This window comes from Narcine bancroftii, chromosome 5 (genome assembly GCF_036971445.1).
Source record: "Narcine bancroftii isolate sNarBan1 chromosome 5, sNarBan1.hap1, whole genome shotgun sequence".
Classification (NCBI taxonomy): domain Eukaryota; kingdom Metazoa; phylum Chordata; class Chondrichthyes; order Torpediniformes; family Narcinidae; genus Narcine; species Narcine bancroftii.
In genome coordinates this window covers 250,740,977-250,768,157 of record NC_091473.1, presented here as the reverse complement: position 1 = coordinate 250,768,157, position 27,181 = coordinate 250,740,977, and the positions used below count along the sequence as shown (strand labels likewise).

General features: G+C 40.5%; 1 protein-coding gene across 1 annotated transcript in view; it reads right to left on the bottom strand.

Annotated features, from left to right (window-relative positions):
* The window catches only part of LOC138765548 (uncharacterized), a 55,301-nt gene that overhangs the window by 14,504 nt on the left and 13,616 nt on the right, over window positions 1-27,181 (bottom strand). Inside the window, exons 4-15 of the mRNA XM_069942579.1 lie at window positions 27,066-27,156; window positions 25,602-25,743; window positions 22,315-22,486; window positions 22,025-22,101; window positions 21,752-21,926; window positions 19,061-19,287; window positions 17,787-18,063; window positions 16,732-16,751; window positions 16,525-16,626; window positions 15,496-15,562; window positions 13,636-13,956; window positions 12,896-13,219 (exon numbers count right to left, since the gene is read on the bottom strand). Coding sequence (XP_069798680.1) covers window positions 12,896-13,219; window positions 13,636-13,956; window positions 15,496-15,562; window positions 16,525-16,626; window positions 16,732-16,751; window positions 17,787-18,063; window positions 19,061-19,287; window positions 21,752-21,926; window positions 22,025-22,101; window positions 22,315-22,486; window positions 25,602-25,743; window positions 27,066-27,156 — 1,995 coding nt within the window. The remainder of the gene's footprint in view (window positions 1-12,895; window positions 13,220-13,635; window positions 13,957-15,495; window positions 15,563-16,524; window positions 16,627-16,731; window positions 16,752-17,786; window positions 18,064-19,060; window positions 19,288-21,751; window positions 21,927-22,024; window positions 22,102-22,314; window positions 22,487-25,601; window positions 25,744-27,065; window positions 27,157-27,181) is intronic.

Genomic DNA, 27,181 nt, shown 5'->3' with positions numbered 1-27,181 from the left:
CACAGGGGTAAAAATGAAAAATTACTTTATTAACAAAAAAATTCACCTTCAAACTTTAATTCAAATTCCCACTTTTATAACAATGCTCACTGATCACTATACAAATCTCTATAACAGGGTAAAACTAATAAATTCCCCAGCTGAAATATAACATATGTAATCAAAGTCTAAGCTACACTTCCAACCAGCCCACAGAAAAACATAGACACAAAACAAGCAAAAAACACACAAGACTTACAAAACTTCGATCTGAACCGAAGCAAATATCATAAACAAAATTCAGTTTGTTTGGTAAACTGAAGCCAAAAGATCTTTGAGAGAGAGAGAGAGAGAGAGAGAGAGAGAGAGAGAGAGAGAGAGCGAGAGAGAGAGAGAGAGAGAGAGAGCACAAAATTCGAAGTTGTCTTCTTGTGTTGCTTGCAGTGAGAGGAACCACTGGCTTAGTACGGATCCTTCTGGCTGCCTTCAGAATGTTCATCCTTTTTGAAATGCTCAACATTCTAAACTGTCCACCAGACCATTACTCATGCTCTGGGCCTTCTTCCACTCCACAGCACCACCCAGTGGTGGTTTATTGTTTTTTCTGCACGTGCTCAGTCTGTCTCCCTCTCTCTCAGCAGTCCACCTTCACCTTGGCTCTCTTTTTAAAAAATTTTTAATTTTTCACACCATAAACCACATTGACCAGGATACATACTTTTTCCTTTTCAAATATATACAGTGCCATTTTCTACCCCCCTCCCTCCTCCCATCCCACCCTCCTTACCTCCCCCCCATCCATTTAAAGTACAAAATCTAGGATACTTTTAAACCAGTCAAACAATGTTGTCATTCAATAAAAATAAACAAGAAATTCCACTGAGTCAATTCTTTTCATTTCCTTCTCCTTTCGTTAATTTAGGTAGTGAAAGTCCCCGATAGGTTTTCTCTATTGTGTTTCACGTAAGGCTCCCATATTTGTTCAAATATTTCAATATTATTTCTTAAACTATATGTTATTTTTTCTAATGGAATACATTTATTCATTTCTATATACCATTGTTGTATTTTCAAATTATCTTCCAATTTCCAGGTTGACATAATACATTTTTTTGCTACAGCTAGAGCTATCTTAACAAATCTTTTTTTGTGCACCATCCAAATCAATTCCAAATTCTTTGTTTTTTATGTTACTTAGGAGGAAGATCTCTGGATTTTTTGGTATATTGTTTTCTAATTGTTGTTCCCATTTCTTTTTTACATCGAAAACATCTATCAGATACTTTTGGGTCCCATTTATTTAACTTTTGAGGTGTAATGTACAGCCTGTGTATCCAGTTATATTGTATCATACGCAACCTCGTATTTATTGTATTTCTCATCATTCCAGAACATAACTTCTCCCATGTTTCCTTTTTTATCTTTATATTTAAATCTTGTTCCCATTTTTGTTTAGTTTTACCATTTGTTTCCACATTCTCCTTTTCTTGCAGTTTAACATACATATTTGTTATAAATCTTTTGATTGTCATTGTATCTGTAATCACACATTCAAAATTACTTCCCTCTGGTAAACTCAGACTGCTTCCTAATTTGTCCTTCAAGTAGAATCTCAATTGGTAATATGCCAGCACTGTATCTTGAGTTATATTGTATTTACCTTTCATTTGTTCAAAGGATAATAATCTATTTCCTGAAAAACAATTTTCTATTCTTTTGATCCCTTTTTTCTCCCATTCTCTAAAGGAAAGGTTATCTATTGTAAAAGGGAGTAACTTATTTTGCGTCAATATTAGTTTTGGTAATTGATAATTTGTTTTATTCCTTTCTACATGAATCTTCTTCCAAATATTGAGCAGATGATGTAATACTGGAGAACTCCTACGTTGTACCAATTTTTCATCCCATTTATATAATATATGTTCAGGTATCTTCTCCCCTATTTTATTTAATTCTAATCTCGTCCAATCTGGCTTTTCCCTTGTTTGATAAAAATCTGATAGGTATCTTAATTGTGCGGCTCTATAATAATTTTTAAAGTTTTGCAGTTGTAAGCCTCCTTGTTTATACCATTCTGTTAATTTATCTAGTGCTATCCTCGGTTTCCCCCCTTTCCATAAAAATTTCTTTATTATTTTCTTTAACTCCTTGAAGAATTTCTCTGTCAAGTGTATTGTTAATGCCTGAAATGGGTATAATATCCTTGGGAAAATGTTCATTTCAATACAGTTTATCCTTCCTATTAGTGTTAATGGTAAATCTTTCCAATGCTCTAAATCATCCTGTAATTTTTTCATTAGTGGATAATAATTGAGTTTATATAGATGGCTGAGATTTTTATTTATTTGTATACCTAGGTATCTTATTGCTTGCATTTGCCATCTGAATGGTGATTCCTTCTTAAATTTTGAGAAATCCGCATTATTCATTGGCATTGCTTCACTTTTATTTACATTAATCTTGTAACCCGACACTTCTCCATATTCCTTCAATTTTTTATATAATTCTTTTATTGATAGTTCTGGTTCTGTTAAGTATACTATAACATCATCTGCAAATAAACTGATTTTATATTCCTTTTCTTTTATTTTTATCCCTTTTATATTATTTTCTGTTCTTATCAATTCTGCTAGTGGTTCTATAGCTAACGCGAACAATAAGGGTGATAGTGGGCATCCCTGCTGTGTTGACCTGCTTAAGTTAAATTGCTTTATATCCATTTACTGTCACTTTCGCCAATGGCCCCTTATATAATGCTTTAATCCAATTAATATACTTCTCTGGTAAACTGAATTTTTGCAATACTTTGAATAAATAATTCCATTCTACTCTGTCAAAGGCCTTCTCTGCGTCTAAAGCAACTGCTACTGTTGGTGCTTTACTCCCTTCTACTGCATGAATTAAGTTAATAAATTTACAAATATTGTCTGTTGTGCGTCTTTTTTTAATAAATCCAGTTTGGTCTAGATTTATCATTTTCGGTACATACTCTGCTAATCTGTTTGCTAATAGTTTAGCTATTATCTTATAATCTGTGTTAAGTAATGATATTGGTCTATATGACGCTGGTGCAAGTGGATCTTTCCCTTGCTTTAGTATTACTGTAATTATTGCTGTTTTACATGAATCTGGTAAGCTTTGTGTTTTATCAATCTGGTTGATTACTTCTAGGAGGGGAGGAATTAATAAATCTTTAAATTTTTTATAGAATTCTATTGGGAATCCATCCTCTCCTGGTGTTTTATTATTTGGTAATTTTTTTTATTATCTCTTGTATTTCTACTATTTCAAATGGTTCTGTTAATTTATTTTGTTCCTCTATTTGTAATTTTGGTAGTTCAATTTTAGTTAAAAATTCATCTATTTTCCCTTCTTTCCCTTTATTTTCAGTTTGGTATAATTGTTCATAGAATTCTCTAAAGTTTTCCTTGATCTCCTTTGGATTATATGTGATTTGTTTGTCCTTTTTCCTTGATGCCAATACCATTTTCTTAGCTTGTTCTGTCTTAAGCTGCCACGCTAGAATTTTGTGCATTTTTTCCCCTAGTTCATAATATTTCTGTTTTGTCTTCATTATGTTCTTCTCCACCTTATATGATTGTAGTGTTTCATATTTTATTTTTTTATCTGCCAATTCTCTTCTTTTAATTGTGTCTTCCTTCATTGCTAATTCTTTTTCTATATTTACTATTTCCCTTTCCAACTGCTCTGTTTCCTGATTATAGTCCTTCTTCATCTTGGTTACATAACTTATTATTTGCCCTCTAATGAACGCTTTCATTGCATCCCATAGTATAAACTTATCTTTCACTGATTCCGTATTTATTTCAAAATACATTTTAATTTGTCTTTCAATGAATTCTCTAAAATCCTGCCTTTTGAGTAGCATGGAGTTTAATCTCCATCTATACATTCTTGGAGGGATGTCCTCTAACTCTATTGTCAATATTAGGGGTGAGTCGTCCGATAATAGTCTAGCTTTATATTCTGTTTTCCTAACTCTGTCTTGCATGCGAGCTGATAACAGGAATAGGTCTATTCTTGAGTATGTTTTACGTCTACCCGAATAATATGAATATTCCTTTTCCTTTGGGTGTTGTTTCCTCCATATATCCAAAAGTTGCATTTCTTGCATCGATTTAATTATAAATTTGGTTACTTTGTTCTTTCTGTTCATTTTTTTTCCCAGTTTTATCCATGTTTGAATCCAAATTAAGGTTGAAATCCCCTCCTATTAGTATGTTCCCTTGCATGTCTGCTATCTTCAAAAAAATATCTTGCATAAATTTTTGATCTTCTTCGTTAGGTGAATATACATTGAGTAAATTCCAAAACTCCGAATATATCTGACATTTTATCATTACATATCTCCCTGCTGGATCTATTATTTCCTCTTCTATTTTGATTGGTACATTTTTACTGATTAATATAGCTACTCCTCTAGCTTTTGAATTATATGACGCTGCTGTTCCATGTCCTATCCAATCTCTCTTTAATTTCTTGTGCTCCACTTCAGTTAAGTGTGTTTCTTGTATAAATGCTATATCAATTTTTTCTTTTTTCAGTAAATTTAGCAGTTTCTTCCTTTTGATTTGGTTCTCTATTTCATTAATATTTAAAGTCATATTGTTCAACATAGCCATTTCATACTTTGTTTATCTTTCCTTCCCGTTTCTCCATCATCACCTTTCCTTCTTATCCATTTCTGCTTTCTTGTTTTGAACACTTTATAAGACAACATTTCTAAAACATCAAACATTTTCCTTATTCTCCTATTTAGAACTTCTTTAACCCCATTCTCCCCTCCCCCTCCTGAGTTGCCCTTTATCCCTTGTCGGGCAACCACATCCCCCCTCTCCATTTGGATTTGCGAATTCACTTGTAAACGTCAACTGATTTTGTAGTGACCGTAACTCCTCCCCACCCAGCCCCCCCGGAAAAGATTTCAATTTTAATATGTAACAAAGGTCACTCTTTTAATTCCCTCCTTATTCCCTCTATTCCCTTTCCCTCCCTTATTAATTCTTGTCTATACTCTATATATTTTCCTCTAAATACAGATACATTCATGTGTACACACTATATATATATATATATATATATATATATATTTTACCCCTTTACACACATACATATAGTTCGTGGTCATTTTTACTCTCATTACATGTCTTCATCTCTCTGCTTGTTTTGTAGTTGTTTTGCAAATTTCCTTGCTTCCTCCGGATCCGAGAATAGTCTGTTTTGTTGCCCTGGAATAACTATTTTAAGTACCGCTGGGTACTTTAACATAAATTTGTATCCTTTTTTCCATAAGATCGTTTTTGCTGTATTGAACTCCTTCCTCTTCTTCAGGAGTTAAAAACTTATGTCTGGATAGAAAAAAATTTTTTGACCTTTATATTCCAGTGGCTTTTTGTCTTCTCTTACTTTCTTCATTGCTTTCTCCAATATATTTTCTCTTCTTGTATATCTTAAGAATTTTACTAAAATGGATCTTGGTTTTTGCTGCAGTTGTGGTTTCGGGGCTAAAGTTCTATGTGCCCTCTCTATTTCCATTTCTTCCTGTAATTCTGGTCTTCCTAGGACCCTGGGGATTCAATCTTTTATAAATTCTCTCATATTCTTGCCTTCTTTATCTTCCTTAAGGCCCACTATCTTTATATTATTTCTTCTATTATAGCTTTCTATTATATCTATCTTCTGAGCTAACAGCTCATGTGCCTCTTTAACTTTTTTTATTAGATTCTTCTAATTTCTCTTTTAATTCCTCTACTTCAATTTCTACAATTGTTTCTTGTTCTTCCATATTTTGCACTCTTTTTCCTATCTCTGACATGGCCATTTCCATTTTATTCATTTTTTCTTCTACATTCTTAATTCTTCTTTTTATCTCATTAAATTCTTGTAATTGCCATTCTTTCACTGATTCCATATATTCTTTAAAAAAAAGATACATCCATTGTCTTGCCTTTCTCTTCTTCTTCCACTTCTTTCTGTTCTTCTTCTTCTTCTTCCTCTGGGTTGACCATCTGTTGTTTCCTTGTTTTCTTTTTACCCTCTTCTTTCTTGTTGTCGTTATTGTCTGTGTTCTGCACCTGCTGCTGTGCCGCAGGTGTCTCTCTCAGCTGTGGGGATCGACTCCGCAGCTGTTCCCCCCTCCCGTCAGTGTGGTTTTATTCATGCGCGGTTGCGCACTTTTACTCGGCTCCGCGAGCCATTTTTGTAGTCCCGAGCCCGGGACTTACACTGACCTGAGGGAGCGGGCTTCTCTCTCCGCGGCGGGCCTCTTCGGACAGGTAAGGCCTTCACCTTCTTCTTCTGACATTCTTTCTTCCTCTTTTCTTCCCGTTGTTTTCGACTTTTCCCTCTTCGGTGCCATTTTCTTCTCACCTTTATTTTTACTTTATAATAAATTTTAATCTTGTACCTTTGTGCTTTGTGTGTTTTTTTTTAACTTTTCGGGAGAGGGCTGGAATTCCCTGACCGGCCACTACTCCATCACGTGACTCCCTCACACTTTGGCTCTCTAAGGCAAACTGTCACTTCTTAACATAAAACCACACAACACATAGGCCAATACACAACACAGAACTCTGTAATAAAAGTCTAACAAAGCTTTAGCACTGATTATCAACATTTCACGACTTGTAACAACATATAGCAACTGATAATCGTTAACAATATTTACGATGTTGAATAAACTCTGCAAAACTCAACACAAATTTACTACGGCTTTATTTGAATGAGTCATGGACATCAACCACAACATCAACAACAATATTCTAATATCATACATTTGATCAGAAAGGAAAATAATTGCTTCAATTTTTGTCATTATTGTCAGTTTGATCTCTGTGGTTCTGTGCGATCTTCCTCAGTGGTGTGTGGCATCCAGTCCCACCTCAGCGGCCTGCTACCTCCGGTCCCGTGCTCAGAGAGTACGACACTGTTGCAGGTGCTGATGGTCATTGAGATGCTGAGTGAAAGGTGTTCTGACATCAGGAGAAGGCAAAAACTCCACTGATACGACTTGAAGGAGGGGAACAGGAACTTAATAGCATCTTTCACACAGCATGGTGATTAAAACTGAGCCCAACCTTCCAAATGATGAGGACTAGGTTGTCTTCCCCTGACTCCCTCTTGAAGTCCACAATCATCTCCTTGGTTTTACTAACATTGAGTGCAGTTGGCTGATGTGCCACCAGTCAAAGAGCAGCTCTGTCCCCCTCCTAAATACTTCCTCATTTCCATTTGTGATTCTGCTGGCAACTGTGGTGCCATCAGCAAACTTGTAGATAGCATTGGGATTGTACCTGGCCACCCAGTCATGGGTATATAATGAGTAGAGCAGTGGGCTAAACATGTATCCTTGGGGTGCACCTGTGTTGATAATCAGTGAGGAGGAAACGTTGCTTCCAATTCATTGCTCTTTTGTACCTTTCCATGTGATTCCAATCCAATATATTTATCAATCAATCTGGAGCCCCATTAAAAGCTAAAATTGTGTCTGCTTCCACCACTAAATTTGGCAGATGATGCCAGGCACCAACCACCCCTTTTATAATAAATGCTTTCAACATACAACTCTTTACATTTCCTCCCAGTTACACATATATAACCAACTCTGAACTGAAAGCAGTGCATGGATCCAAACTAACCCTGATTATCAGAAGGTTCCTATCTAACTGTCACTCTCCAGGCAGGGATCAGAGGAGGAAGACTGGAATGTACATTGTTTAAGTCGCTGTGACCAGGTCTGCACTTGTCCGTTGGTCAGCTCTTTGTTTCCAAAGTTAAGTAGAAATGAGGAAGGTAGCAGCAGAAACTTTGGTCATGAAACTACAGTGTGAGGTTGAAAAATGGAGTCATCTCGTTTTCAGATCGCACAACAGTAGTTGGCCTCTTCAGCTGTAACGAAGAGTTACTTTACAGAGAAGAGATGGACAATCTCATAAAATGGTGCGAGAATAACAACCTGAGTCTCAATGTGGACAAGATGAAAGAGATGACTATGTGTTTCAGGAGGACCAGGAATGACCACCCTCCACTACAAATCAACCAATCTGTAGTAGAGAGAATGGAGAGCAGCAAGTTCCTTGTACTACAGATCTATTGTGAACACTCAACAACTTCTCACTTGTCAGAAAGGCACAACAGCATCTGTACATCCTGAGAAGACTGAAGCTGACAAGGCTACAATCCATCATTATGTCATCCTTCTGTAGGAGTTCTCTTGAGAGCGTCCTGGCCGACTGCATCACAGCGTGTTAAGGATGCTGCAGAAAAATGGATCAAGGTCAGTCCACAGGACCATAAGCATGGCAGAGAGGATCACTGGAATCTCCCAGTGAGAGGAGACTTGATAGAGACCTATCAGATTATTTGAGGCCGGTGACGCTCTTTTGTCGGGTTATACCTGTAAAATCAGATGACAATACATAAGACCTGATTACCATGAGGTCAGCACAACATTGAGGGCCAAATGTGCTGCGGTATTCTATGTTCTGTGAACGTAATCTATGAAACAAAGACTGCAAAACAACTACAATGCTGTGCTTAACTGGATTAAAAAGAGGCATTAAATGGAAAAAAATTAATACCAAATATTTCCATCTGCAAAACACTGAGAATAACTATTACCACTGTAGAGAAAAAAGTCTGTGCATTTATAGTGACTTGAACCAAATTCCACTCCTGTCCCACCTGTTAACACCCCTGCAGGATTTTACACCGTTTCCCCTCTCATTATCTGTGAAGCCATTTGATTCATCCTAAGGTGGGGAAAGATGCATTTTTTAACGAATCTTCCTTCCCTTGTGTTGATCATATCCAGATCTACCTGTGACTGTAATTTTCTGTGCCTGTTCTGCACCCCTCAGATACCTCTGACCTGAGAGTGTCCAATGTTCTACCCCTCCTGCTCAGGTTCTCCGTGAAAGACATGATGCCACATTCCCCCTTGTCTTCTGAAAAGAATAGAATAATCCTGGACTTTATCGAACTTCAGGTTGCTGTTATCCAGTTCACGTTCCCTAATTTTGAAAGATGGCCCAACATTGTTCATGAGAGAAAGACAAGACAGCAGATGCACGAAACCTGAGCAAACACTGAGCTGCAGAGAGACCTTTCAAACTGCAGCACCTGGCTCGCCCACGTGGTACCAGGGTGCAATTACTGGGTTTTTCACATTGAAGGTGGGCCTGCCAGCTAAATCGCCCATAAGAGATTTAAGGGGTTCCCACCCCCACGGTGAATTATATATCACGCAATTACCGGAGGTTCATGATGTTCAGATGCTGGTAATGCATCAATGCAATACTGACGATATCAGAGTAAGTGGGTCGGCCACTTTCGTTTTCAAATCAGCTGTCCAGAAGACCTGGTTAAGTTTCACTGGATTCCCAGTCAACTGCTGAGGTAGGTCAAGGAGACAGTTGGGTTTTAACCAGGTTGACCTGCTTGGACCCTTTCAAATTGCCACATAATTGGGTGCTGACTGGGCAAATGGCCCAGTTACCCCCATTTTACAGAGCTGTTTGAAAGGGCCTAAGGCAGACAGAATCCATGGGTAGAAAGGTTCCGTCAACGTCTCAGGTTGGTATCCTGCACGATTAAAATTGTGATATCCTGCATATAAAGGGGAAAGAAGCTGGGGGATTGTACAAGAGGTAACATGGCTGTGTTGAGCCCTCCGTGTGATGATGCTAAGGTGCCCAGTGAGACTCGTTCTCAGAATATTCCCCGTCTCCTCTATATACAGAATGTGGCATTGTTTACACCTATTGCATTGACTGCACTTTTCTGTTTACAAGTAATTCTTTGCTCTACTTGGGCCCATTTGCCTATAATCCTTTTTTGTATATTTTCTTGTGTTTGCAGGCCCCCTCATTGCTTTTTTTAAACACAGTTTGGGGCATCTTGAGCAGGGGGTCCTTGTACTTTTTGGCTCTCTTAATGGCTGATACAATGTTAAATGACTGAGTGTGTGCAGTGGAACTAAGATTTACTGGCGATGGGTTGAGCTGATGGCTGACTCCTCGCTATCGACCCATATATAACCCTGGTTTCCTGCCTAAACCCTGAGCCCCACTGAAGTCTATTGTAAGACCCGTCCCTTTGTTATAAGCTAATAAAAGCATCTGCTCTCCCTCCAATTGTGAAAGCTTTTATTCGCGCCACAAATTTATTAGGTTATAACAAATGCTAGGGTGTTACAATATTCTTCAGTAGGGCTGGCTATCTTTGCCTATGTGGTGGAGAATGGTATTATTGGCCCGGACCCCGATAGAATGCATCCCCTGTCAGAGCTCCCCACTCCATGAAAGCCTTGAGGAGATGCCTGGATTTTTTCTCATATTACACCCATTTGTTCCCTCAGTATGCCGATAGGGTTCCTTCTCTCTCAGCTGATGCCGAAATGGCTTTTACCTATGTCCGAAGCCACATTGCTAAAGCCATAATGCACATGGTGGACAAGAATGTACCTTTCCAAGTGGAAAGTGATGCTTTGGACGTAGTTCTGGCCGCTACCCTTAACCCATTACCCGGAACTGCAAGGCCACAAGCTCCAGAATCCCTCTGTGGAGAAGGAGTCTCAAGCCATTGTATAGAGGCCAGCAGGCACTGCAGGCACTATCTGGCTGGTAGGAAAGTCACGCTCCTCACTGATAAGCACTCAGTCGCTTTTATGTTCAATAACGTCCAGCGGGGCAAGATTAAAAATGACAGAATTGCTAGGTGGAGAATTGAAATCTCCACTTATAATAATGACATCGTTTATCAGCTACATGCTTTAATGAGCCTCCAGATTCCTTATCCAGAGGAAACTGTGCCTTTGCACTCACCGGCCAACTGATACCTCAGGAATACATTTTTCTTTCCATCATTGATGAGAACACCCGCTTCCTGTTCGCTTTCCCATGTCCAGACAACTCGACCTCATCAATAATCAAGGCTCCAGATTCTATTTTTTACCTGTTTGGATACCCTGGCTTTATCAATAGCGAACAGGGCTCATCATTTATGTGAAAGGATCTACATCAGTATATACTGGCAAGGGGCATTTAATCCAACAGGACTACGAGCTTCATCCCCCATGGGAATGGGCAGGTTGAAAAAGAAAACACCATGTTTTGGAAAGATCGGCATCAGGAACTACACTCTCAACCTGGTTCACCACACCAGGTCCGGTACTCCCAAGAAAGCACGTGAAGGGAAGCAAATCCAATGTTCTGATGGAGAGGCTGAGACTATTCCCTGCCAACCCTATGAATGCCTACATGGAGTACCCTGATGGCAGGGAGGATACCGTTTCCATCAGGGGCCTGGCATCCACCGGAACAGAGAGTCCATTGCTCTAAGGTGACCCACGAGTTACAGAAGTCCTTTTCACCACGTCCAATCAGGGCCTCAGGAGATTTGGATCAGGAAGAAGAAACATCTCCCTCCGTCATAGAACCAGATACCCTACCGCCCACTCTATCTTCCCTACAAGGGGACCAGGAGACCCAGGGAGCACATGGCCCACTGGTGCTGAGGCACTCCTCAAGGATTTCCAGATCCCAAGATTATTTAAATCTGTAAATAATTGTATATATCTTTATTTCTTTTTGCTGAGTCTGTGTTCTCTGTCATCATCCACGGACCCTAATACTGCAGAAAGGGGTGAATGCAGTGAACTGAGATTCACTGGTGATGTGCTGTGCTGATGGCTAGTTCCTCTTCCAGGCTCCGCCCCATCAACCTATAAATAACCTAGGTTTCCCGCCTAAACCCTGAGCCCTACGAAAACCATTGTAAGACCATACCCTTTGTTATAAGCTAATAAAAACATATGTTCTCCCTCCAATCCTGAGAGCTTTTATTTGTGACACAGTGTGTCAAAACTTTGCTTGACCTGTTCAAATCGAGCTTTCACTGTTTTATGAACATTGAGGGCTATCCCAGGCAGAGAGTGTCATTGGAGTCTCCCCCCCGCACCCCCACCAACCCCCACTCCCACCATTGACGTGATCTACCAGTGTCTTTGTTGCAAAATAACCGAGAACCCAATCGACCCCGCACACTGCATCTTTCAGCTGCCCCTGTCGGGAGAGAGATACAGGAGTATCCGAGCCAGCACCACCAAGCTACCTGATTTGAGAAGCTCAGTATCACGTCAGTGGAATTTGACAGCAATGAAGACAAAGAGACGGAGTGCCATTACCACAAACACAAAAGCAGCAACAACAGGGGTCACAAGAGCAAACCATTAACTGCACCCTCTGGTGGTAATTAACTCGGCACGGTGAGAGTACGGGTCAGCGCCACCCTGTCACAGCGCTGGTGACACGGGTTCGAATCCAGTGCTGTCTGGAAGGAGTTTGCATGTTTTGAACGACCTGGGTTTACCCCGGCTGCTCCAGTGTTCTCCCACTATGGAAAATAAACCACATGAACTACCATCTTATAACACTGGATAACACTTTACACACACTATGTTACAAAAGTAATAATCCATTATCTACTTACTGCACAAGGCCACAGTCATAAAGAGAAGGCAGCAGGTGGCTGGATATGATGAAATAGGTGGCTCTAAACATGATCAGATTAATGGGTGGAGAATAATGAAAAGCACTGGCCAAGGGATGACGTTATGAATGATTGGGGGCAGAAATGTGATGAAGTCAGGACTATAATATTAAAAAAGGGAAGTGTCTCGTAGCAACAGACATTTCAGGGTCCAGGCTTAGATTTGCAAATAAAGGTTTCAACTTTCCTGAAGAATTCCCCGCCGTTCCTGACTCATTTTTGAACATCACCAAACCACAACACCACCTCCAAAGAATGATGGGTTTCATAGGGCAGCCGGGATTAAATCGGCTTCTAATATGTTGCAAATTCAATGTAACATTTCACATTTCAAGTGAACACTTGCCTTTGCCATTCATCTCTGTCACATAACGGCAGATCTCTCCTCCTCCACTGAACACTGTCACCTTGATAACTTCACTGCGTTTTGTTCCAAGTTGATTGGAGGATTCACAGAAATATTGATGATGTTGGTCTTTGAAGAATTGACAATGTAGTTCCAGTTTATTGGTGGCGGAGACCCACGAATCCCCAAACGGGGTCTTTTCATACCATATGTAGTGAATGGGAAGGGATCCCTGGGCAGACTCACAGGACACCGACACTGCACCTCCCAGACATGACACGTTTGGTGGGGACAGGTATCGAAGCTCAGGAACAGACACGGGTTCTGTGGGAAAGGATCAAACATTCAGACACTGAGTGAACGTGTGAAAAGAGAAAGGCAGGAATGAGTCAGATATCTCCCAGATGCTCGGTGACCATAGGACGAGAGTCTGATGATGTTTGGCTTCAGTGACCTGCAGCAGAGACTGCGAGGGGCCCACAGGGTGCTGGGGAGGGGCTTTTCTCCATGCTGTGGAGGGAGAGATGGCGCTGCTTTGCCACGAGGTGGGGGTTGCCCCTCTGAGGACAGCATCTGACTGTCCCTCACCCAGAGAGGGTCATCTCCTCAGTCATCAGACCTTTCCCCAGGACACACATGTGTGGTTCCTCCCCAGGACACCTGCTGACCACACCCCTCCCAGAGAAAACATGGAACAGGCATTTCAGTGGAGACATAAAGTCAATTACTGACAAAATTACCTTCAGTTACTAGTAGATGTACGTTGAACTTTGGATCGATGGCAGGTTGTGAAATTCCACAACGGTACCATCCCGTGTCTCCAGTCTGAAGATTCTCCATGGTAATAGTGAATATTCCTGCCGTGGGGTTATCTGTGATTGACAGTCTTCGCTTACGTTCATGGTCCCCGTTTGTTGACACTAACACAGAACACAGATGAGTCCACTCTCGGCACCAGTATTTCTGGTGTGAACGGTAACTTGCTTCATAGTGACAGTCGATTGTGATCGTTCTTCCTCGAACTCCACGCACATCTCTCTGTGCCCACAATGCACCTGAAACTGAGGGAGACAATTTGAGATTGGAGGGAAAGGAACTGTTTAGTGCAGCAGACACATTGTGAAGATAATATTAATATCAGCCCATTTCACACCCCCAGGATGTGTGCATCACCGCAGCCAGTTATGCGGGTCTGACCCTGTTGCGGTCCAATGGTGTCTATGCTCTCTCTCTATCTCTCTGCTTCTCCCATTCTACCCCTCCCTCTCCCTAGCCCATCTCCTCTCTCTCTCTTTTCTTTTTTCATCTCTCTCTCCCTTCTCTCTCCCAGCATCGATTTCTTTCTTTTATCAGCCTTTCTTTTCTCTCTCTCACCCACCCTCTTCCTCACTCTCCCCTGTCTCCACTCCATATTTCTCTCCCCCTTACTTTCTTCTCACTGTTGCCCCTTCTCTCTTGCCCACTCTACCTCTTCTTCTCTTTATCCTTTGTCCCTTCACTCTCTCCATCTCTCTCCAATCCCTTTCTCTCTCTCTTTGTTTCTCTCTTTTCTCTCTCTCATGTCCATTCTACCTCTCTTTCTCTCATGCTACCCTTTCACTCTCTCCCTCTCTCTTTCTCCATCTCTCCTCTCTGTCTGTCTCTGTCCCTCTCTCCATCCCTTTCTCTCCTCTCTCTCCCTCTCTTCCTTCTCTCTCTCTGTATCTCTCTCTCTCTCTCTCACACTCTGAATCATAACTTTTCTTAAGCAGTTTAAAGAATAAAATCATCTGTAAATGTGGCAAATGACATTGGAGAGATTTATTCCGTGATGCCTTCAGCGGAGCAGGCAGAAAATTAAATTAATACTTTTCTCAGAAGAAGAAGATGATCATGTGTCTCGAACCCTGTGCAGATTTTGCAGGTTAAACATCCATTTAAAATCCGAATTCTTCGTGGGCTCTCAGACAAATTGGTGAATGTTGGTATTGTTAGTGGGTGCAGATTAAAGCAAGTGACACGGCTGCACCATAATAGTTGGGCAAGGATCTGACTTGGAGGCAAAATGAATGTCTGCAGATGTGGGGCGCCAGTGCAATGCAGAACTGTGCTGGAGAAATACAGCAGGTCACGCAGCATCCATAGGAAGTAAAAGCAGTCAAGGTTTCAGACAGGAGCCCCTTGTGGGGGATGTGGATCAGACGCGTTCTGACATGGTCGCTTGGGTCTTCCCTTCGCACCCTGGACAATTCTGTCAATCATTTACACCCAGGGTTCCATCCTGCTGTTTCTCTCATAATGAGTCAGATTACCGTTACAACATTGGTCATCACATTTTCTACCATTACACTGAGAACACGTAACGGGGCATCGAACCACTATATCAACACACAACATGCAAATTAAACTAAATCTCTCAGAATCAGAACGTAGTGGTCATGAAATTTGCAGCAGCATGATCGGGCAAACGTCCATCTACAACAATAATATATATATTTAAAAAATCATAGAGCACCAACTGAAAGACAATATCTATGCTGGATTGAACATTCAGGAATCTGATGGCGGCAGGGAAGAAGCCGTCCTTGTTCCACTGAGTGCTCGTCTTTAGGCTCCAGTACCTTTTTCCCGATAGTAGCAGAGGGAGGACGGCGTGGCCTGGGTGGTGGGGGTCTTTGAGGATAGAGGCTGCTTTTTTAAGATGGAGCCTCATATAGCTGTCCTCGAAGGAGTGATGTCTGCTCCCTGTGTTGATAATCAGTGAGGAGGAAATGTTGCTTCCAGTTCATTGCTCTTTTCTATATATTCCATGTGATTCCAATCCTACATAATTATCGGTCAATCTGGAGCCCATTAAAAGCTAAAATTGTGTCTGCTTCCACCACTAACCTTGGCAGACGATGCCAGGCACGAACCACTCCCTGTTTAAAAATGATTTCTTCATACATCGCTTTAAACTTCCTCCCAGTTGAACATACATAACCAACTCTGAACTGAAAGTGGAGCATGAGACGCAAACTAACCCCGATTACCAGAAAGATCCCATCAGTCTGTCACTCACCAGGCAGGGAGCAGAGGAGAAGCATTGGAATCCACATTGTTTTAGTTGGTCTGCACTTGTCCATTGGTCAGCTCTTCGTTTTCAGATGTAAGTAGAATTGAGGAAGGAAGCAGCAGGAAATTTGGTCATGAAACAACAGTGTGAGGTTGAAAACAATGTCATCTCGTTTTCAGATCACACAAACAGTAGTTGGCCTCGTCAGCAGTAATGATGAGTCATTTTAAAGAGAAGAGATGGAAAATCTTGTGAAATGGTGCAAGAATAACAACCTGAGTCTCAACGTGGACAAGATGAAAGAGATGAGCAGGAGGACCAGGAACGATCACCCTCCACTAAACATCAACACACCTGTAGTAGAGAGAGTTGAGAGCCTGAGGCTCCTTCTTCTACAGACCTATTGTAAATACTCAACATTTCCTCATTTGTCAGGAAGCCACAACAGCATCTGTACTTCCGGAGAAGACTGAAGCTGGCAAGGCTTCAATACACCATTGTGTCAACCTTCTATAGGAGTTCTGTCGAGACCGTCCTGGTCGACTGCATCATAAGGTTGCTGCAGGAAAATGGATCAAAGGTCAATCCACAGAACCCGAAGTGTGGCAGAGAGGATCGCTGGGAGATCCCAGCGAGAGGAGACTTGGTAGAGGTCTACAAGATAATAAGAGGCATATATAGGGTGGACGGCCAGCAGCTGTTTCCCAGGGCAGGAATAGCAAACACGAGAGGACATGTGTACAAAGTTAAGAGGGGGATGTTTTTTTTACATGATGAGTTGTGGGTGCCTGGAATGACTTACCAGGGATGTTTCGGTGGAGGCTAAACCATTAGAGGCATTTAAGATTCTCTTAGAAATACACATGGATGAAAGAAAAATAGAGGGTTATGGGATAGGGAAGGTTAATGCTTTTTTTTTCAAGGAATGTTTGGCTCAACATCGAGGAGCGAACAGCCTGTACTGTGCTGGAGTGTTCCATGTTCTACGTTCCATCACCTCCCCCCCACTCCACTATTAATGTGCTCTGCTGGGATCGTTGTCTGAAGGGGGCACATAAAATTATTGAGGACCTCTTCCATCCTGCACACAGCATCAGTCAGCTGCTCCCCTCGAGGAAGAGATACAGGAGGATCAGAGACAGCACCACCTGGATTCTTCCCACGGGCAGTGAGAAGGCTGATCGACCAAAGGAATTGCTCACACTAACTTTCTGAGAATTTCATATTCATGAAACAAATTTTATAAATATTTGTAAAGATGAAATACATGTCCTGCATATGTACTGTTTGTCTGTATGTGAGTTATATCTTGCTGTATGTCTACACGTTTAGCACTGAGGACCAGAGGTGCTGTTTTGTCGGGTTATACATGTACAAATTGTACAATCAGGTACACTAGACTTGACTTATCTTGAGGTCAGCACAGCATCGAGGGCCAAATGGCCTATTATGTGCTGCAGTATTCTATATTCTATGAATGTACTCTATGAAACAAAGACTGCAAACCAATTACAATTCAATGCTTAACTGGATTAAAAAGAGGCATTAAATGGAAAAAGATAAATACCAAATATTTCCAACTGCAAAACATTGAGAATAACTATTACGACTGTAGAGAAAAAAGTCTGTGCATTTACAGTGACTTGAACCAAATTCCACTACTGTCCCACCCGTTAACATGCCTGCAGGATTTTACACCGTTCCCCCTCTCATTATCTTTGAAGCCATTTGATTCATCCTAAGATGGGGAAAGATGCATTTTTTAATGAATCTTCCTTCCCTTGTGTTGATCAGATCCAGCTCTACCTGTGCCTGTAATTTTCTGTACCTGTTCTGCACCCCTCAGATGCCTCTGACCTGAGAGTGTGAGTTCAACACAGTCTCCAATATTCTCCCCCTCCTGCTCAGGTTCTCTGTGAAAGACATGATGCCACATTCCCCCTTGTCTTCTGAAAAGGAGAGAATATTTCTGGACTTTATCGAACTTCAGGTTGCTGTTATCCTGTTCACATTCCCTAATTTTGAAAGATGGCCCAACATTGTTCATGAGAGAAACACAAGACAGTATATGCTGGAAACCTGAGCAAACACTGAGCTGCAGGAGGGACCTTTCAAACTGTGGCACCTGGCTCGCCTTCGTGGGACCAGGGTGCAATTACTGGGTCTTTCACATCGAAGGTGGACCTGCCAGCTAAATTGCCAACAAGCGGTTGGTATTATATATGGAATAGATATTGTATACGAAGATAAATATTCATTTTTCGACAATTAACTCTCCCAATTAAAGTTAATGGCAATTCTTTCCATTTCTGTAAATCAGTCTTAATCTTGTTCAACAATGGTAAATAATCCAAAATATATAAATCCTGATATTCCCTATTAACTATAACTCCTAAATATTTAAGTTTATTAGAACATTTAAATGTAGTAATCTGTTTACAATCTGTATAATCCTCATCTGATGTAGGTAATATTTCACTTTCCTCCCAATTCACTTCATATCCTGAAAGTATGCCATATTCACATAATAAATTTGGCAAAGATTCTTTAGAATATGTTGAATATCAACACATCATCAACAAACAAATTAATTTTATATTCTTGTTCACCTACTTTCATATCTTTAATGTCCCAATTTTGTCTTATAGCTCGAGCAAGAGGCTCTATTACTAAAGCAAACAATGTTGGTGAAAGAGGACAACCTTGTCTAGTTTATCGAGATAATGTAAAAGCTGATGGAACTTGCCCATTCATCATTATTCATGCTGAAGGATTAGTGTTTAAAGCTTTAATCCAAGTAATAAAAAGTGGTCCAAATTGAAATTTTTCCAAAATCTTAAATAAAAATTTCCACTCAACTCTTTCAAAAGCTTTTTCTGCATCTAACGCCACTATCATTGGTTGAGTAGCTTATTGCCTTGCAGCATTAATTATAGAAATCAATTATCAATGTTATCAACAGAGTATCGACCTTTTATAAATCCAGCTTGATCAACATGTACTAATTTTGGCAAATAATTCGCTAATCTATTAGCCAATACTTTCGCCACAATTTTATAATCTACATTTAATAGCGATACTGGTCAATAAGAAGACACTTTTAATGGATCTCTATCTTTCTTTGGAATTACAGTAATCAATGCCCTTGAAAACGATTCTGGAAATGCACCAATCTCAGTCACCTGTTTCAAAACATCCATAAGAATCGGAAACAACAAATCATTAAATTCTTTGTAAAATTCTAATGTGAACCCTGCTTCTCCTGGAGATTTTCCTCCCGAAATTGATTGCAATGCTTCCTTTAATTCCAATTCAGTAAAGGGACTATCCAAATCATTAATATCCTTCCCACTCAATACTGGTAAATTTAAATTGGTCAAAAACAAATCAATTTGCTCAGTGCTCTGCCTGCTTTGAGATGTATAAAGTGCCTTATAAAATCTAAAAAAACTCTTCATTAATTTCTTGTGGTTTATAAGTAATCTCTGAAATTTTCCTAATTTCATTAATCGTTCTTGATGCTTGTTGTTTTCAATTGCCAAGCCGAACCTTTGCGTGCTCTCTCATCTAACTCATAATAATGCTGCTTTGATCTTTGAATATTTTTTTCATATTTATATGATTGCAAAATATTATATCATAACATTAATTTAGATACTTGTACCTTGTTACCTTTTGTAGAACTCTTCTGAAATTCTTTTTCTAACCTTTCAATTTCCTTTTCCATATTTTGACTCTCAATTAAATATTGCACTTAACTCTTGCTGTATAATTAATAATCTGGCCTCTTAAATATGGTTTTAAAGCATCCCAGAAAACAAATCTACTCTGAACTGAATCTTGATTCATCTGTAAATAAAAAATAATTTGTTCTCTAATATATTTAATAAACTCAGGTTTTTTTAAATAACATCCCATTAAATCACCAACGATAAGTATTTTTTTTACCTTATCAGTACCCAAATAAGAAGTGAACAACAACGAATGGTTGTAAAATTCTACTTTTATACTCTGCATGGATAAATCTACCTTGCAATGGAACTGAAACTAAAAACAAATCAATTCTTGAAAATGTATTATGTCATGCAGAATAAAAAGAATAATCTTTTTCCGTAGGATTCAATTTTCTCCATATTTCCACTAAATTTAAATCTTTCATTACCTAAATTATTCTCTTTGCCATTTCAGTTCTCTTTACAATCTTTGGAGATTTATCCCTCCCACCAAACTGTTTCTATTCAATTGGTTCAAAGTTACAAAAGTATGCGTAATAAATACTTCATCATCTTCATTTGGTGCATAAACATTCATCAAGGTCCAAACTACAGAAAAGACCTTACAATTCAGCTCTAAAGTTCTACCTGCATTAGCAAAAAAAGAACCCAAAGTAAACGGTACTTTCTTACTAACCAAAATAGCTACTCCTCTTGCTTTAGAATTAAAAGATGAAGCAATCACATGTCCAACCCAATCTCTTTTCAATTTCATATGTTCTTTCTCTGTTAAATGAGTTTCTTGCAAAAATGCAATGCCCACCTTCAATTTTTTTATCTGATGATTTAGCCCCTTAACATTAAATGTCGCAAAATTTAAATTATTCATTATCACTTAGAGTGGCACTAAACACAATTTACACTTACAATAAAAGCTGGCTCCCCCTCTAAACCTAATAAAAAAAACCCAAAAAACAAATAAAACCTTCTGCTTACTAACCTAAATTAAAAATTAATATCCCACTTAAAAACAAGAAAAAAAAGGAAACGCCTTGTAATGGAAGATTCTAACCTGTTTTTTCTTAATTTGCAGCTCTTGGTTCTGCAGGGCTGAGAACCTGTTTTTTTTTTAATTTGCAGCTCTGGGTTCTGCAAGGCTGAGAACCTGCTTGTGTTTTATAATAAGCAGACATAAGCTAAATTCCACCGAGGGGCCAGAGATGCTGTTATCTGATGAAAGGACATCAGTGTACCAAGAACATTTAATCTTCCTGCTTGTTTTGGTCACAGACTGTCAGAGGCCTAGCCTTGATGCAAAATAAACCATTGTATTCAAAGTGATAAGCTGAAAATTATGTTATTCGGATAGAAGCCTTGCATGCTAGCTTGCTCACTTATCTTTCTTTTTGTGCTGGGAATAGGTGCTTGGGTAAGCAGTTTTTGGGTAATATAAGCCATGGTCCCGCTGCTGAAGTTTGAGACTCTCCGAGAGGTGGAAACATCTCTCAGCAATTAGAAGAAGAACTTCTGGAGTCCAGCCAATGTCCCGGTCAGGGGAGGTGGAGAAGCTGCTACCAGCGCCCTGACAACCTACTACAAGTGTGCAGTCGTTGCCTCGCTTCGGCAGTTGGGACCAGTCCAAGCGTTGGTAAGTATAGTTGGGAAGGGCTTGCATATTGTAGTGTGAAATCAGCTTTTGAATTTGTAATAAACATCTGTATAATCTGAACTGCTCTCGGTGTGTGTGTCTATTTTCTTTCGGTAGCTCAAACACTGTGACCAATCTAAAACGAACAAAGTGTGAGGTACAAGTTTACCCAAGACACTCCCCAACAACAATGAAAAACACAAACACAAGAATCCCCTTCCTTCCCCCCCCCCCACCTCACCCAACTGCAAAGCAATACCCCCCTTAATATTTCTGGAATCCATTTACAAAAACATTTTGTAGGACCTTAACCTTCAAAGTCCTCTGAAAGTCCAATTATCTTTACATTATTCCTTCGACTGTGATTTTCCAGTCGATTTTTTGCATAAACATATTCTTTTGCATATCCCATCCAGATACTCATTCTTCCACTTGATCCATTCTATCTTCCACATTCTTACATCTTCCCTGTACTTCATCCACTGCAATCAAACATTTATTAAGATCTTCTTTCATAGCAGCAATTTCTCCACGCACACCTGATATTTTACTTTTCACGTCCACAAGTTGTTCATCAACATTATGAAAACCAGTAGTTATATAAGTCATAATAATTTCATTCTGTTTTGTTAACTCCTCAAACATTGTAACCACATCAGGTCCAGGTGAAGGATTTGAAGTAAATGAAATAACAGATTTAAAAGGAGGAGCCATTTTTGTAGTTCTAGTCCTACCTTCCATTGCTTCAGCTGCATCAATAACAGCTCTTGATCTTCATCATCCAGATATTCGATTTGTTCTTCCTTATCATCTTCAGGTACCAGAATATCCTCTTTAGCTGCCACGTCAGCCTGACGTGGAGCAGGTCCCCCCGCAGCGCGGAATCAGTATAGGACCTCACAAACACATGATGTTGGGCGCATGTTCTTTGGGCCAGTTGTGTAATAGCGGGCACGCAGGCATGTTGGCACGTGCTGAAGCGCTGCCTACAGCATTATCCTCCTGCACCCCTGCATGGCCCCACTCGGCTCAGCCCCCTTGGCCATGTTGACAACGCTGCGTTCACGAGCGTCCTGGCTGACGTCGGCGTCATCTTTAACCGGCTGAATCCCTGGAGACATCGACCTTCTTTCAAGTTGATCCGAAGACATCCTCTGTGACTTAGGCTCCATACTTAATTGATCCTGGTCCTTCTTCTGTTCGGTAGGCCCAGATTTTTCACTTTTTCCCACAACTTTAATAACTAATTTCTCTTGCTTCTGACCCTTTCCTTTCTTCATTTCTTGCAGTCCCCAACACTTATTAATGCATCTAGTAAACTTTTTAACTTTTAAACAGTCTGTATAACTCAGGCATTAATTAGTACTTACAGGGAGAGATGAAACGCATGTCTTGGTTCTATGCCATCTTGCCACCCACCCCCCCCCCCCACAGATGACAATAGACTTGACATGGGTTGACTTGAGAGATAGAGACAGAGGTGGAAGGAGGGTTGACAAGGAAGGGAGGGTGTGAAGAAAAGTTTGGATAAAGCTTTTGTCAAGAAATAGGTAAATAAGAAATGGAAACAGTGGAACCAGATAGGGAAGGACATCGTGTCTACCTAAAGTTGGAAAATGGATGTTCATGCTGTGAGATTTAAGTCTGTCCAGGAGGAGTATGATGTGTTATTCCTGACATTTACATGGATGAGGTCGAGGTCAGAAATATCTGCATTGGATGGTTGGGGGAGTTGAAACGGTTGAGAACAAGAAGCTCGTGTTTCGATGTACAGTGGGTCAGAGTTTGGCAATGCAGGCATTCAATCTGCATTTGGACTCACCAGTGTCAATGAGGCCACACTGGGTATATGGAATGGGGAGAGAAGAGCGGACTAGGGCATCTCAGTGAGACAGCCCTGTGTAAAATGGATGTGGTGGAGGCGGAATGTGGGTAGTCGTGAGATCGTGCTGCAGTTAAATGCCTCAATATGAGCCACAATTCTTCTCCTCCTCCCCACCCACCACAATCCCCCTCCTCTACAACCCCCTGTGGTAAATGCATAAAGAGCAAAATCTGTTTCTACATCTACACCTTCTTCCAAGGCCACAAACAAACCTGAAGTGCAGAAGGATCTGGGGGTCCAGGTCAATAGTTCATTGAACGTGGTCACACAAATGTCAATATGTAATACGGAAGGAGTTTGGTTTGCTTGGCTTCATTGGACAACGTGTATCAAAGTGAGAAAGTCATTTTTCAACTCAAAATTAATGATGTTAGGCTGCGCTTGGAACAGTTCTGCTCGCCCTGTTACAGGAAGGATGTGGATCTTTGAACTGGGTACAGAGAGGTTTACAGGGAAGTCCCCTAGTTTAGAGGGTATGAATTATGGGGAGATGTTGGACCAACCTGGTCTGTTTTCCCTGGGTAGAGAATGCTGTTGGATAGAAGGTTATAAAATTATGAAATGTAGTGATACGGTGGACAGTCAGAATCTTTTCCACAGCGTAAAAGCATCACACACGAGTCCACATTATTTAAGGTGAGGGGAGGGAGTTTAAGGGAGATGTGCACAAAATCTGCTGGATACATTGGTGCTAGAAGCAGATACAATCATAGCATTTATGCGACTTCTAGATAAACATTTGAACACATATGGGATAGAAGGAGTCGAGCATGTGCAAGCAGCCTAGTTTGAGTTAGATTGGATATAATGCAATTGTATTATTGCTACCTCCTGACAGGAGATGCAAAGGGTCTGTCCCCGTTCCTTCTGGTTTATGTTCCATGACCTATGAATAACTCTCTACAGCATTCTTGGTGTATTAATTTGTCTGAATGGACCAGCTAAATATGTACGGGAATGAGCCGAAACCCGCAGATGATGGAAAACCTCAGCAGGTCAGAAATATAAATGAAATAAAAAAGTTAATGCCTCAGGTCAACGTCCTTGTCTAAAGTTGTTCTGATGGGATTTTATGACGTGAAAGATTAATTGATCCCTTCTTCTAAACTTTATCAACTGTTGGTAACTGGGTGGGGAGGTGGGTATCTGGACCCTGAATCCAATCAATGATCCGTATCTGAATTTCTTTTCAAAATGATTGAAACCGGTCCGAGATAAACAGCTGAGTGACAACAAGAATTTATACCAATCATTTTATTGGTTATTGCATTAAACATCAGTGAGTTGAATCAATAGAACAGGGTTGGAAGCAGTAATGGCTCTTCAGCATTTTGCAGGCACGGCAGGGTTCCCTTATATATCTTGACTTAATAAAGAGGCATCTTAAATAACTTAGAGTTGTGAGATTTAATTAACAGAACAGACTTGACTTACTGATGCCCTCCACCATCTTAGGAAAAAGCTATTCACACACATCTATACACACATATATATATATATATATATATACATACACATGCCACACTGTGGTGCTCTATAGTTACCTCAGTGTGAAGTGTGTATCTTTACGCAATTACAAAATAGTTCACATCACCCCGACTATATAACATGTTCTATCGATGTGGGGTGAGAAAAGAAAATGCCCAAATATTGAAATGAGTGACAGAAACGTGCTGGAAATTGGATTCTAGAAACTTCGACATTTCCTGAAGCAATACATCCTTGTTATTATAAATTCAGCATCATTGAGATATTGGTTTAATGATAAGAGATATTAATTCTGATATTGAGATATTAATCTCAATATTAATTGAGATATTAATTCTGTGCAACCTATAAATATTCAGCAAAAGGACGATGGATGATGAATATCTGATGGAGTAAAATAGTCCCTGACATTCCAAGTCATCTGGGTGTCTTCATTTCCCTTCGGAGGCCAAACTGTGAGGGCCCAATGCATGGGGTCCCTGCAACAGACAAGGGTGATTTGGTCAGACTCAAGACACCGGGAACTCTGCTCTATTTCACAGACCACTCGCAATAGAATTCCAACTCACTCACGGACTTCAAAACATTAACCATCCAATTTATTCCAGACACAAACAAGGAGTGAAACCCCACATTGCAGAAGCTTTGCTTGAGCAGAGGATACAAAAGAGTCTGTGTGTATGAAATGAAACCGGAAAGTCTGCAGACGCAGTGATTGTCACTCAACACACAACAGTGCTGGAGAAACTCAGCAGGTCACGCACCATGATCGGAAGCAAAGGTTATCTTTGCTGTGAGATTTACGGTGGAGACAAATTATATCCTTTGCTTCCTACAGATGCTGCCTGACCTGCTGAGTTTGTCCAGCACTTTTCTGTCTTGCATGTGTGGAAGAATTATTTTTCCCTTAAACTATCAGTACATAGGAGAGCGCTCACGCAAAGTGTTTGGCAACATTCAACGACCGCGCTGGTCTCCATCAAACCCACCTTGGTTTCTCTGGTGAACCAGCTGACTGAGATGGTGCAGATCACCAGCAGAGCGAAGAGTAGCCATCGCCCCACTTCCCATATCAAGTAACTGTGCAAAGGGGGAGAGATGCAGAATCAGTGGCAGGAAATGAGACGGTTTGGTGTTGGAAACATTTACTCCTGTTCCCCGTGCAATCCCAATGGAGAACTTCCTTGTTAGTTTGTTAATGATTGGTACAGATAAGGCACGTATATACCCCAGTGGGTGGTGGAGCATGAACCATTGACGTGGAGATGGGTAAATCTGTGGTAAGTAGAGGAATGGTGGGGCAAAGGAAATTGGCCAAGATGCGGGGTTGATATCTCTGTGATCACATTATTAGATGGGGCAGGCATGATGCTCCTGCTGGCCTGTTGCTACTCCTATTGTCCAGTGTTCTTGTGTTCATTTACTACCACAAATGAGGCCATGGTGCTTATCAAAAGTGTCCCCGTACATAAACCTGCCCCTTCTTGACAAACCTTATGGGAGAACTGTAGGATGTCAGGCATTGCTGATCTAGCGAGATTATTAATGGCAGGTGCCAAGCAAAGAAATAGTGAGGCATGGGGAAAAAAAGGGTCAGGTGAATGAAGATGGGCCAGTTCAAGGTGAGGCATGAGGTGGCCAGAGTGGGTGATGTGAAGATAAAGGCCACCTGTGTTGTCATCTGATAAATGGGAGCAATGAAGGGGCGGGTGAAGGACACATTGAACAGAATGGAACGGAAAGGAGAAGGGGTGTGAATCCTACAGTGAAATGTGGGTGGATGGAACCAGAAGAGGGTTGGGATGAGAATCTGTGTAGGACTAGGAGGGGAAGTGTGGGAATGGGACAAAAGTCAGGTTGAGGAGAGGGGAAATGTACAGAAGTATCTCAGAAGGAAAGAGAGGGAACAAATACACCTGAAATGAATATTTCATAGTTCATATTATTTGGGGCATAGATACTTCAACACTTCTCCGATGTTTGCCCAATTTCATTTTCCCCACATCCTGCCCACTTCCCACCAGATTCAACCACGTAGCTATTATTTAGGGGCAATTTACATTTATCTATCAACACGCACATCTAAGGGAGATGGGGCGGGTGGGGAGAGTGGGGGGGTTTGAAAGGAAGCTGATGCACCCAGAGAAAACATAAAAGAAAAAATATGCAAACACCATCCAGACAACCCCAAGGACCAAAGTGAATGGAGTCTCTGGCATTGTGAGGCCACTGCTCTATTCACAGAGCCACTGTACAATCAATCAATACTCTAAATGGCAGTTAAAGCTATTGAAGTAAGGACAAATTCATCCCCCACCTGATTCTACCTTGGAGCCGTAACATTAAAAAGATCAGCACTGAGAGTATCATACTTTTTGTTGGAAATAGATTGATCAGTTTACCTCAGAGAACTGTTGGAACTTATCTTATGATGTTCAGAATTCACCGTTGAATTAGACGCTGTTGTATATCTGTGACAAACATATTCAAGTCCTATTGAGACAAGGAAATAAAATTC